General features: G+C 43.9%; 1 protein-coding gene across 2 annotated transcripts; it reads right to left on the bottom strand.

Moving 5' to 3' along the window:
- Positions 1-358: 358 nt before the first annotated feature.
- Positions 359-14,158, bottom strand: LOC124152238 (glutathione S-transferase theta-1-like). Of its 2 annotated transcripts, none has more exons than XM_046525106.2 (4): positions 13,247-14,158; positions 6,808-6,938; positions 6,444-6,563; positions 359-1,431 (listed from the first exon to the last, which is right to left on the bottom strand). In XM_046525106.2, the coding sequence occupies exons 1-4, from the start codon at positions 13,385-13,387 to the stop codon at positions 1,071-1,073; spliced, it is 753 nt and encodes a 250-aa protein (XP_046381062.2). In that variant the 5' UTR covers positions 13,388-14,158; the 3' UTR covers positions 359-1,070. The 2 variants fall into 2 exon arrangements, with proteins under 2 accessions (XP_046381062.2, XP_048236422.1); XM_048380465.1 differs by lacking the exon at positions 13,247-14,158 and adding an exon at positions 11,167-11,289.

Below are 14,158 nucleotides of genomic sequence, written 5' to 3'. Positions count from 1 at the left end.
AATCTCAAGCACGTACAGTGGAGCCCTCGAAGTACTTTCACAAAAAGGCAGCACTTTCTACACATTTGTAGTGAGTTGTAACGACTGCTGGATATTCGACCAGAATTAAGTGGGTAATGTTATATATATTATACACAGATATACTGCAAATCATATATATACTGAATACAATGTATACTGAACTGATATAAGGGAGATGTTGGACTTACGTGGACTTTATAATTTTATTATATGACATGTACACCGAGTGAACATTCGTTTGCCTCGTTTTTGGGTATATATACATAATATATGTTTATCATAATTTGTTTACACGACACCGGGTGGGAAGAATGTACAAAGATAACAACATAATGAAAACGCCTATAAGACAGGTTTAATGAACAAAGATAACAATATCTTGACGAGGACTTAACTATGTACACTGGAGATGTAGGGATGACAAGGATCTGGCTATCGTGACACAAGCAACAAGACAATCAAGATGTTCGTTGTGGTTGATGATGTGAGTATACACCAGGTAGGTAGATACCTTGGTCACTGTCCATGGCTCACGTCTTCCCGTAGCCACAGTTTATCACAGAGAAACAAAATACAATACATTTCGCACAATGGCTGGTAACCGCTAGCAACAGCAGACCTGTATCTAAATTGTTTAAGACACAATATTTAACATTTTATTATTTATATATAATCATATCTCCGGCTTGTTTTCAATTCATTAAAGCAAATATATTTCTTGTCAAGTAAGAACGTTCTTTAAATGCACACAGTATTGTCTCCCGGGTCCACACACGTTTAGGAAGACAGCATTGGGGTCATACACGTCGCAGCTCAAATCCCAACATTTTTCAGGCACTTTAGTACTTCTAAATAACAAACCTTCAAAAATCCTCCTTCAAGTCACCGTAAATCATCACCGTTTAATCACTTATCGTATCTTATTGTATCTTATACTATAATCCTATTTATTTATTTCGGTGTTCAATCCATCAATTTCCACTTTCATACTGATGCTGGAGCTCTTAGATTTATCTAAGCGCGGTTTGTGCCTTGGGTTCTTCTATTCATCAGTCAAACGTATACCGATTCCTCTCAAGTTCCTGCAGAAACTCCCGATGTGAAACATGCACTATATCCCAGAATTCCACTTGCTTGACACGTGACAACCACGTGTCCACTTTTGGCCAGATCCGGAACTGGAAGTTCGGCCATTGCAGCTGAAGCAGTACTGTGGCGACGAAGACGTCAGCAACGGTGTGCCTGTCGCCGGTGAGGTACTTGTGTTTGGCGAGGTACCTGTTCTCCAGGACCTCCAAGTGACGGGTAATGTAGTGGAGGCCCTTCTCAACTAGGACCTCATTGGCCTCCTCGCCTGACAGGGCGTACTTCTCCAGGAACTGAGGATACACGTAGCCATACCCAACAACTCTGAAACCAAATTACATTAGCTATATAACAGCAGTATTTGATATGTGGAATGCAACCTCCATTATCTATTGTATTACATCGCCAATGTATGATGTTATATATATGTACTGGGCCCATTCGCTGCGATTCGAATGGCATGATTTGTTTTGTTGTTTGTTGTTTAACGCCGCACTTAGCAATATTCCAGATATATGACGGCGGTCTGTAAATAATCGAGTCTGGACCGACAATCCATTGATTGACATCATGAGCATCGATCCCAGCAATTGGAATACAGTGACATGCATCGACCAAGTCAGCGAGCCTTACCACCCGATCCCGTTAGTCGCCTCTTAATAATAATAATAATAATCATCATCATCATAAGTCCATTTATACTGCGCCAGATTCAATTCACCAAGTTAATGCTAATGGCGCTACATAGTTTTAGCAAATAATACTAATGAAAGGGTAGTAGAGTTGATAGTGTTGTCTGAAAAGGTGTGTTTTCAGATGAGCTTTAAAGGATGAAAGCAATGGCGACAGCTTAAGATCGGATGGTAGTTTGTTCCCTAGCGAGGAAGCGCAGAACTGGAAAGATCTCTGACCAAAGGTTTTGAGACGGGTTTCCGGGATTTGTAACAGGTGGTTATTCTGAGATCGGAGAGATCTGGAAGGCTTGTATTTAGGCAGTAGTTCGGTGAGATATAATGGGGCTGTTTCCATGTAGCATTTATAGGCCAGGGTTAGAATACTGAATTCAATACTGGCTTTAAGTGGTAACCAGTGCAGCGACATCAGAGCAGGTGTTACTGGAGTCCATTTTGATGTCTTCGTGACGATACATGCTGCAGTATTTTGTACACGTTAGAGCCTGTGGAGTTGATGTTACTCATGAGACTGTTGCAATAGTCAAGACGTGATATAACTAAAGATCTAGCCAAAGTGTGTGCAGCTTCTTTTGTGAGTAGATGTCGAACACTTCCGATGTTGCGGAGATGAAAGAAGCAGGACTTTGAGACATGGCTTACATGTTGTTCCATAGTTAGTCCACTGTCCAGATAAAAGCCAAGATTTTTCACTGGTTTTAAGAATTCGCTATTGGAATCACTATCTAGAATCTTGTTACCTCTCATTTTCTCAAGATTTGTTCGGGTACCAATCAATAAACCTACTGTCTTGTTGTCGTTTAATTTTAGTTTGTTCTCAGTCATCCACGACTGGATGGCTCTGGTGCAATCTTCGACTTTTTGAAGCTCTGTTTCAGTTTCAGATGGCATGAAAGTTTTCATCAGTTGCGTATCATCGTCGTAGATATGATAGCTCAGTAGTCGCTTAGAGATGGTATGACCCAAACTTTTAGTGTACAGTGTGAAAAGAATGGGGCCCAGAACTGACCTTTGGGAAACCCCACAAGAGAGAACAAAACTATCTGATGTTGCCTCATTGACACGGACTGACTGACACCGTCCATCTAAGTATGATGTAAACCATTTGAGAGCATTTCCTTCTGGTCCTATCTGATGGTGTAAACAGTCCAAAAATTTGATGTGGTCTATGGTATCAAATGCTGCAGACAGATCAAGTAGAACAAGCAGGCTTACGTTACCTCTGTCTGCAGATGTAAGGAGTTCATTTAAGACTCTAAGTAATGCAGTCTCTGTGCTGTTATTAGCTCTATATGCGGGTTGGAATTTGTCCACTAGGCTATGGGCATCGAGGTGTTCGGAAAGTCGAATTTTTACCGCCTTCTTAAACACTTTCGAGATGAAAGGTAGGTTTGATACCGGACGGTAGTTTTCCAGACCAGGCTTTTTGAGGAGAGGTTTAACTATAGCTTCCATGAAACTCTGAGGAACTCCACCTGATTAAAGACTAAGGTTGATAATCTTCGTTATGGCAGGAAGTAGAGTGTCAAGGTGATCAATGACGATCTTTGTTGGAATTGGTCCTAGTTGACAGAACGTGGGTTTTGAATCAATGATCATTTTCCGGATTTCTAGTTCTGAGAACGGTTTCAAATCCTTCAGAGGTTCACCATTAACACTGTTTTGCATGTCATGTAGTAGCAGGGGACTGTCACGTAAACAATCTGGAATGACGTTTGTGTGACTGTCATGGATGGACTTCTCATCTAGGCTTTGTCGAATCTTTTGTATCTTGATGACAAAGTAGTTGCTAAAATTACTGGCTAATTGTTTGCTGCTTCAGTCTTTTCCGTCTTCTTGTCCATCAAAGTGAAAGTAAACTTAATGAGATCGCCTGGACGACCCGCACTGTCCTTGATTTTCTGTAGGCAGTAGGCTGTTTTAGAGGTTCTTACCTGCTGAGTAACGACATTTCGTCTATGAACTCTCCAATTTTGATTTACGCCACTGACGTTCAGCAATGCGTCTATGTGCCTTTGCAGGTGAAACAATATCACAATACCAAGGAGCTGCAGGCCTACTCGGAATTGGCTTGTCTACACCTGGTGCATGTAGATCGAGGAGATTGGAGAGTGTGGAGTGGTAAGACTGACAAATCTCGTCTAGATCATTGGGTGGATCTATCAGTAGACTAGATTCTTTCATGTCACATGAAAATGCTGATGCATCCATATTCTTGGTGTTGCGACACCGAACGCTGACTTTGATTCGTGAAGGAGCTTTAAGGGACAGCTCAATGAATAACATGTAGAGATCAGATATTTGTATACCCCCTACTGACACAGTGGATATGATGTTACTCTCCTCTCTGGTCACCACCCAGTCAATAATGTGACCAGACTTGTGAGTTGGGCTGTCCACATGTTGTTGTAGTCCGTGAGTTGGGCTGTCCACATGTTGCTGTAGTCTGTGTGAATTCAATAGCCTGGCTTATTTCTTAACTTCCGCTTTTTCAGTTTGTTCATAATGAACATTAAAGTCTCCAAGAAGAAGTATTTTTTCCTGTTTGTAATTTTCGAGCAGAACTGAAAAATCCGCATACAACTGAAATAGGGGAATTTCATTTCGTTTTGATGGAAAATGGTCTGTATATGAATCAAAATCGAATTCTGACACTTGCAATTGAGATAGTCAACTCCATCAGTTCGAATGACTGACAGTTGTGTCCAGTTGATTCAATCACAGATAAATCAATGTGTGATTTATGGATAACTGCAATGCCGACACCACGTCCGGATTTACGTGGAAAATGATTAAATGAATATCCGACAGATGTCATCTCGGCCACTTTGGATTCGACTCCATGTTCTCTGAGCCATGTTTCGGTGAGAACTAGCAAGTCGAGTTGATAATCCGTCACAGCATCAGCAATATCGATAGCTTTGTTCCTAGTTGACTGGGCATTTCATAATGCGACAGTTAAATTTGGATATTTTCGTATGGGATACACTCTTATCATATTTGAGAAGTTAATGTCCTTCCTGGTATTTCCAGATTGACATGGTCGGTTAAATTGTCCATGTACAACTTTGATTAGTCTTTCTTTCTTCCTCCAACTTGTGTCTCCGTGTTCGCTTACTAACACATATGTTTAATTCTCTAAGGCACTATATTATTGAGGGTGGTATCCACTGCTTTACTCCTGGATTGGGAGACAGAAGGTTTTCTCTAGTGTAGTGTTCAATGCTTGGGGTTTCTTTGTCCTCATTGACTGTTGGCCAAGGCTGGTTGATTGTCCCCATTTTTCTACACCGGCCCCAAGCTGAGGTGTGGCTGCATGTACCAGTCAAATTTGTAAACAACGTAAAAGGCGATTATGCTTGTCGTAAAAGGTGACTAACGGGATCGGGTGGTCAGGCTCGCTGACTTGGTTGATGCATGTCATCGTATCCCAATTGAGTGGATCGGTGCTCATGATGTCAATCACTGGATTGTCTGGTCCAGGCTCGATTATTTACTGACCGCCGTCATATAGCTTTGAATATTGTCAAATGACAAACAAACAAACAAACAAACAGAGTATCATTAAACTTCGAGCTTCCAAAGGCATATATTATTTTACTGCCGCTTCATTCATCCTAGAATCTTTCTGAGCTGCGTGAGCGAGTGAGTTTTAAGGTCGCTATCAAGTTATTCTGCTCGCACGTTGAGTCAGACATTGTATTACCACGGAGAGAGTCCGAGGTGGAGATGTAACAGTAGTACATGACACTTGCACCTGTATACACTACCAGAAGGCGACTATTCTTGTCGTAAGAGGCGACTAATGGGATGATGTATGTGGTATCCCAATTGCGTTTATCGATGTACGGTGATTGCTGTCGTCGGGATCTTTAGCAAGATGAAGACTTCGGTAGAGCAGGACAACAAAGCTGAAGCATCGCTGGACCAACTGTTGGTTTATTTGTTTGTTGTTTAACGCCGCACTCAGCAATATTCCAGCTATATGACGGCGGTTTGTAAATAATCGAGTCTTACCAGACAATCCAGCGATTAATATCATGTGCGTTGATCCACGCAATTTTGATCGATAACATGTATCAACCAAGTCAGCGAGCCTGACCACCCGATCCCGTCTGTGACATGGTATTGCCTAATGATAATCGGACCTCACTGCAGATGATCGATCAAGATTACCCCTTACTGTCTCAGAAAGCCGAAGCCACCCCCGCTTGTTCTTTGGCAGGGGATGACGTAAATGTGTCCACTATTTGCGCTTATGGGCTCAAAGGGATGGTCAAGGTTTCATGCCAGGGTAAAAACTTCCTGAGGTCGAAACCTCACAGTACACCAACCAATATCTATGCTGACACGAACCTTTCGATGTACCCCCGTAGGCTCCGTTCAAAAGTGACCTAAGAGTTGCGACGACAGCAAGTCGACATGGAGTATACGCACGTAGCCGTCATCGCACAACGCTGTTGTAGCCGTGATATCGACCCCAAACGGCGACATTGCTCATGCTATCAACCACTAGGTTGTGTGTCAACATCATGGACGTCTCTGAGTCGTAATGCTAAAGCTGCTTTAGCGAATGTGACCAAGAGCGATTCATTAGTGGAACCATCTGGACACGCCCTATATGGTAAACCCGTGACAACTCACCGGTGCAGCTCACTGTTAGCCCAGCTGATCAGGGACTCGCTCATCATCCGGGTACTGAGGGAGATCCCAAAACCTGCATGGTCGGCAAACTGGGCGGCGAGGTAGTGCAGAATGGCGGGACTGAAAACAGGAACATAATAAACAAAATAAGATTTTTTTGTAAATAGTAAACCAAGTCGTGTGTACTCCGTTTGTGATGAAGTAGTATTACAATGAAAACAGATTAACTAAAAAAAAATTAATCTCAACACAACTATGTTAAGCTAGTTTGGTCGGTTCAAAAATGTTAACGTTTTCGTCTTAACATTATGATTCCTATGCAGAAATGATTTGTTGTGAGGTCAACTGTCTTATTCAATATTACCCATCAAACACAACGACGTCGCCATCTAGTAGAATAGGCACTTCCTGGTGGGGTTGCTTCCGGACAACATCAGGCAGATTTGTCTCCCCTTGGGTGAAGTCCACATCGATGAGAACGTGAGGTATCTCGTACTGTAAAATGCAGCGTTATATTATTGGGCTACGATGACATGCATAAACCAAGTCAGCGAGCCTCACAACCCGATCCCGTGAGTCGCCTCTTACGACAAGCATCGTCGCCATTTACGGCAAACAAGGGTTGCTGAAGACCTATTCTACCCCGGATCTTCACGGGTCTACTGAATTTGTAAACATCGGAGACAGAAAGTCGCGATATTAGGGGATTATGCTGGGGAAGTGATGATGATGACACCAGTCACTGGTCGGTCATGATTCTACCGATCACGACGAGAACAACATGTGATCAAGGTCTGGTATGTTTTTAAAAAATAAAAACGGTATTGCAGAGAACGGGATAGGCAGGCCAGGCTCGAACACCTTAAAAATATTAGAGGCTTTGCGGTCTTGAGATCGAGTCGAAGGTCAGTCGCCTCCAGTTGCCCATTCCGTGACGAACCTGGCCTGTCTAGTTAGTTGTGTATTCAGGGATGGACTGTAGTGCAGGAAAGTTTAGGTGAGCATAAAAAATCCTGTGTTGTGTTAATGACTGTATGGGTGTGCGACTGTACACGAACATCTGTGGAGGTAACTAGAAGCTTCGGCCTCAGACACATCGCTTCCGGAGATGAGAACCTCCCATAACTGTACGAGTTGCAGAGAACGTCTCAGACTCCCAAATGGTCATACGGGACGGCAGCAAGCAGGTCGCTGCTGAATGTTCTCTGAGGAACCTAAAGCCAGTTACAACTAGCAGAGATGCAGGTACAACATACAGTCGATCATTGTCCAACATACCATGTCTACCCATACAACCGACACATCTGTCCAACTTGGAAACAAATGTTCTATCAGATAACAAAGGAGACCCCCGCTCACCCCACGAAAGCCGGTGTGGCATTATGTAGGGGAAAACAAACTGTACTCGAGTGACACATCGATCAATGTCTAGCTACTTGCTGATCAACATTGATGTTTGTTCTTCCAAGGTGAGCTAACAAAGGCGCTACCCAGTTTCAAAAATCGACATGAGGTCATTCTATATTACGACAAACTTCGTTAGAAAAGACATTATCCAATGAAACAAATTGTCTGATCTTGCAAGTAGGCACTCGCTATATGTGATTATTATTATATTTTCTTGGATGGTTTATCTTTATTAAGTTTTATGTAGACATGTGGAAGACATTTCGAAATTTGACGCATCTGTGACAAACATGAGATAGGGGAATTTTGACTCGTGTGTTTTTAGGTGAACACTTGCCTTGCCTTTGCATGTGTTTCGCGAACACCTGGTATCATCAGTATTTGATAGTGATTCATAAACACATGTTCATGTTATAGTCGAAATCGTACAATCGGCTCTGCTTTATGCAGAGATTTCTATTTGATATTGAAAGGGTTTTGTCGCTTTATTTGCATGTACGATTACTCATTGTGTTCTTGGACGAGGACTATGTACGGAGGACGTGAACATGACACTATGCTCATGTCTCTGTGTCCTTGGTTCCTGTATTGACGTGTGTAGGTATCGTGCGATCAAGTCGCTGATCCCTGTTCTTTGGTATGTAATACCGTTATAAAGGTAGGATAGCATCAGCTACAGCATTATAACAATCTTAAATGTCCACATATCGTGATCTAACGGTATATGAAATGGCTGTAAAGGATGACATGAAAGAAAGTATATCAATACGTCCATGTTCAAACAGACAGGTGAAGAGAAGGGCGTGGCAATATTACAGATTACACGCGGACATCAGCTGTGATGTCGCAACAACATGACAACAACTGAACAACAATCGTGAAGGTTGTTCATAATGGGATCGAACATACAAATGTTTCCAGTACCCGAATATATATTATGGATAAATTGGATTGTATTGTTATAAGGGGCCTACATTCATTGCAGGATTAAAATTGTCATGTCACACATATTCAACCAATACCGTCGGGGAAATCAATAGCTTTACACATTGTACCGCTAGGCCATAATACAGCCCTCATCATAAGGGGAGATTTACACATTGTACCGCTAGGTCATCCCGTAGTCCTCATCATAAGGAGAGCTTTATACACTTGGCCATCCCGAATCGTAAGTAAATATTTGACCAAGCGTTGGGGCATGACCCATTACTGACCCAATCTAAGGTACCACCCATTCGTGACCAAAACGTGTTATTCCGGGACAAACCGAATAGCGACTCGTGCCCCTCTCGTGGCCATTTTTGCGACTGGGTTCCGTCTAAGCGCAAACGGGCACAGCTAAAGTAATTATCGTTGCGTAATGATTCACGTATATTTTCCCCCCATACATCATATATATTCCAGATGCTATTGAAAACACATCGGCTCTATCAGTATTATACGGTATGATTGAACACATTTAACTGTATCTTGGGTATTTTCTTACATGCAAAACATATGTAAAATCAAAAAGTATTCCTCAGATATTCCTTGACGGAAGTACTTGAAGTCATACGCGCATTCTGATTGGTTTGTCGTATTTTCGGGGGAAAAGTCTTCTAGCGAGTGGTGAAGGAGGTACCACCGATACCTGGAGAAACGGTGGTACCTTTTGCACGTGTTTTTGACGGGTGCCACAGGTGAGGCAGGACACGCCCACCTTCGCGAACACCTGGTATCATCACTATTTGATAGTGATTCATAAACACGTGTTTATGATATAGTCGGAATCAACACCGCTTCTAGCAGGGATTTCTTGTCCTGTGGAAAGGGTTTTGTCGCTTTTATTTACATGATCCCAGCATGTTTCCTGGCAGGGTCGCAAGACTGCATTACAATAAACTACGTTTATAACAAACAAGTTTATAACGAACTGGCGGAAAAACGAACTGTTATTTTGTCCCAACCATTTCCTGTATATTTTCATTACATATGCTATCACGAACAACGGCTAAAACGAACTAAAATTAGTGGTCCCTTTGCGTTCGTTATAACCGTAGATTAGTGTATCTTTATGAAGCAATGAAGCAGAGAAAGCAGTAGAAAAATAACTATTGCCTGGTAACATTTATATCATCGATGTCGGTCTCTGTATTTAATCATCAGTGTGCCACAGGCGAAACTAATACATATACAGGAAATGCTTTTACAAATGTTTATTCTGCTTGTAAATATCCAGTAACTGGTGATGAATTGTTTCCGAGGTGTATCACAGTCACAGTACCTTAAAGTTAAATCTCCCGAGTGGGCCGCGATATATGTATTCAGAGGAGGTGGTGTTTTGATTTGTTGTTTTCGAGCGCGTGCGAAATGTTGTGTTTAGTTATTGATGGAGATGGTGACGTCACGAAACAACCTATATATGGTGGCGAACGAGTCCATGTTATGAATAAGAATAGAATGGAGGCACGTGGCCCTGTGCACAAGGCATGTACAGGTCACAAATCAGGTGAATTTATGCAACGTCGGTCGCGACGAGTCCTTGGATGGGTGACCGCGTTTCGGCAGTTTGGCTCCTGAGAGTTTCTAGGGCGTCGGTCCTGCCCCACACTGAAGCACATGTAACACATGTGGTGTCTCCTTAGGCAAGTGACTTTGTTCGAAATGTGACTTTGTTCACCCAGAAGTGATTGGGTACCAGGTAGGATGAGATGGCAACGTGGTTGTTAACCTTCTAGTGCCTAACAGGCTGCATGGATTGCATACTCCCCAGGGAGTAGAGAATGATTCTTGAGTGCACACTGATCCAGTGACTGGGGTAATAATAGCGCTTGGAGCATGTCCCTGAGAGGTGTGGAAATATGCGCAATATAAAAGGCCTATTTTTATATCACCGTGGGTAATCGAGACTCAGGGCAGGGTCAATTTTGATTTTAAAGATTGTGCCTCCGTGCGATGTCGGGAGTCCACGCGGGTGTGAGCATCTGGACGTCACACATCGTGGGGTCTCATGATTCACCAGGCAACAGAGGCTGTATGTAGACAGAGAACACACAGTGATGTGTCATATCTCCAGATTTATACATACTTAAATGGTTTAGGGTTTTAATACTATGTACTTTTTCGTTTCGGTTACACAAGCGACCGTCCATAGTATTTGTTGATTGATGCTTAAACAACTCAAATACACTAAAAACAACACACACTGAAAAGTTCATAAATATCAAAATGAAATGGATAATCGCATTACAAAATTATGTCTCGTTTGTATAGAGCCTTTGTTTAAAAACCTACAAGTACGGGTCTAGCCTGGAAGCAGATACAAATACAATCTAACCTGTAGCATGTACCACCACATAACCCAACAAGGAGGGGATCTCACCTGTAGCATGTACCACCACATAACCCAACAAGGAGGGGATCTCACCTGTAGTATGTACCATCAAACAACAAGGAGGGGATCTCACCTGTAGTACGTACCACCACATAACCCAACAAGGAGGGGATCTCACCTGTAGTATGTACCATCAAACAACAAGGAGGGGATCTCACCTGTAGTATGTACCACCACACAACAAGGAGGGGATCTCACCTGTAGTATGTACCACCACATAACAAGGAGGGTATCTCACCTGTAGTATGTACCATCACACAACAAGGTGGGGATCTCACCTGTAGTATGTACCACCACACAACAATGTGGGGATCTCACCTGTAGCATGTACCACCACACAACCCGACAAGGAGGGGATCTCACCAGTACTGTGTACCACCACATAACAAGGAGGGGATCTCACCTGTAGTATGTACCATCACACAAGGAGGGGATCTCACCTGTAGTATGTACCACCACACAACAAGGAGGGGATCTCACCTGTAGTATATACCACCACACAACAAGGAGGGGATCTAACCTGTAGTATGTACCATCACACACGGAGGGGATCCCACCTGTAGTATGTACCACCACAGAACAAGGAGGGGTCTCACCTGTAGAATGTACCACCACACAACCCGACAAGGAGGGGATCTCACCTGTACTATGTACCACCACACAACAAGGAGGGGATCTCACCTGTAGTATGTACCACCACATAACCCGACAAAGAGGGGATCTCACCTGTAGTATGTACCACCACACAACCCGACAAGGAGGGGATCTCACCTGTAGCATGTACCGACACACAACAAGGAGGGGATCTCACCTGTAGCATGTACCACCACACAACAAGGAGGGGATCTCACCTGTAGCATGTACCACCACACAACAAGGAGGGGATCTCACCTGTAGCATGTACCATCACACAACAAGGAGGGGATCTTACCTGTAGCATGTACCACCACACAACAAGGAAGGGATCTCACCTGTAGCATGTGCCACCACATAACCCGACAAGGAGGGGATCTCACGTGTAGCATGTACCACCACATAACAAGGAAGGGATCTCACCTGTAGCATGTACCACCACATAACCCGACAAGGAGGGGATCTCACCTGTAGCATGTACCACCACATAACCCAACAAGGAGGGGATCTCACATGTAGCATGTACCATCACACAACAAGGAAGGGATCTCACCTGTAGCATGTACCATCACATAACAAGGAGGGGATCTCACATGTAGCATGTACCACCACACAACAAGGAGGGGATCTTACCTGTAGCATCTACCACCACATGACACGGAGGGGATCTCACCTGTAGCATGTACCACCACACAACAAGGAGGGGATCTCACCTGTAGCATGTACCACCACACAACAAGGAGGGGATCTCACCTGTATTATGTACCACCACACAACAAGGAGGGGATCTCACGTGTAGCATGTACCACCACACAAGGAGGGGATCTCACCTGTAGCATGTACCATCACACAACAAGGAGGGGATCTCACCTGTAGCATGTACCATCACACAACACGGAGGGGATCTCACCTGTAGCATGTACCACCACACAACAAGGAGGGGATCTCACCTGTAGCATGTACCACCACATAACAAGGAGGGGATCTCACCTGTAGCATGTACCATCACACAACACGGAGGGGATCTCACCTGTAGCATGTACCACCACACAACAAGGAGGGGATCTCACCTGTAGCATGTACCACCACACAACACGGAGGGGATCTCACCTGTAGCATGTACCACCACACAACACGGAGGGGATCTCACCTGTAGCATGTACCACCACACAACAAGGAGGGGATCTCACCTGTAGCATGTACCACCACATAACAAGGAGGGGATCTCACCTGTAGCATGTACCATCACACAACAAGGATGGGCTCTCACCTGTAGCATGTACCACCACACAACACGGAGGGGATCTCACCTGTAGCATGTACCACCACACAACATGGAGGGGATCTCACCTGTAGCATGTACCACCACACAACACGGAGGGGATCTCACCTGTAGCATGTACCACCACACAAGCCGACAAGGAGGTGATATCCTCACGATGTACAGCTCGACAGGTGGGCGGCTGTTCTTCTCCCTGTGTGCGTCTCCGTTCATGGTTGCTGTTTGACCTGGCATCTTGGCTTGGGACATTATTTACTTATAAACAGAAGGAATCCCACAATACCGTGTGTAGAAGTCGTGTGGTCATGGTGTGCGTCAAGTCAATCACGATAGCCTCTTACAAAGGCAGTGGAGAGTGAACACACAGACGACACCAACCACGATCGGCACTGACCGTCACCCGTGTCCCTCAAATGTTTCCAGTAATTATGTCCTAGTACTTAGCCCTGGACACCCGGTGGTTGTAGATTCCTAGTACTTAGCCCTGGACACCCGGTGGTTGTAGACTCCTAGTACTTGGCCCTGGACATCCCGTGGCAGTACACTACTTGTGGACCAGTATGGAACATACAGATAAGAAACAGTAGCCAAATGTTCCCCTCTTCTACAATTCTTCAATAAACACAATTGCAGGAACCCTCAACTTCTATATAATTGTATTCCCTTTCACGAAACCTGAGAAACCACTGGCTTGATCCTGGACCTTCTGTGTTGATACTCTTGTAGACAATTATCCCCCGACGGTTGGCCTCGTGGAAACACGGATAGAGATATTACTTTTCTGGCACAAGTTCGACTTTCCCTGGCACACGGCTGTCCTGGAATTTGATCTAAGATAACTGATTTCGAAAACAATCACCCAATATTTGCCTGTCACCGTAACGACACGTTTCAATTTCATACCGCAGCACGCAAGGTGGACTTGAGAACAGCTACCGCATGAGTTAGCAATGGGGCCATCAACAGGTGGTCCCGACAAGCACTGATTTGTATTGCAAGTCCGTCCATCAAGAAACTTGA

Source organism: Haliotis rufescens, unplaced genomic scaffold (assembly GCF_023055435.1).
Source record: "Haliotis rufescens isolate VD_foot unplaced genomic scaffold, xgHalRufe1.0.p SCAF_30, whole genome shotgun sequence".
NCBI classification, from domain to species: Eukaryota; Metazoa; Mollusca; class Gastropoda; order Lepetellida; family Haliotidae; genus Haliotis; species Haliotis rufescens.
This window is presented reverse-complemented; position numbering and strand designations above follow the sequence as displayed.

Coding starts and splice junctions, on each gene's coding strand:
- LOC124152238 (XM_046525106.2), bottom strand. CDS start 13,387: ATGTCCCAAGCCAAGATGCCAGGTCAAACAGCAACCATGAACGGAGAC. Junction 6,939..13,246: donor TGTGGTGGTACATGCTACAG/GTGAGATCCCCT, acceptor TGCATTTTACAG/TACGAGATACCTCACGTTCT. Junction 6,564..6,807: donor GACGTCGTTGTGTTTGATGG/GTAATATTGAAT, acceptor TCCTGTTTTCAG/TCCCGCCATTCTGCACTACC.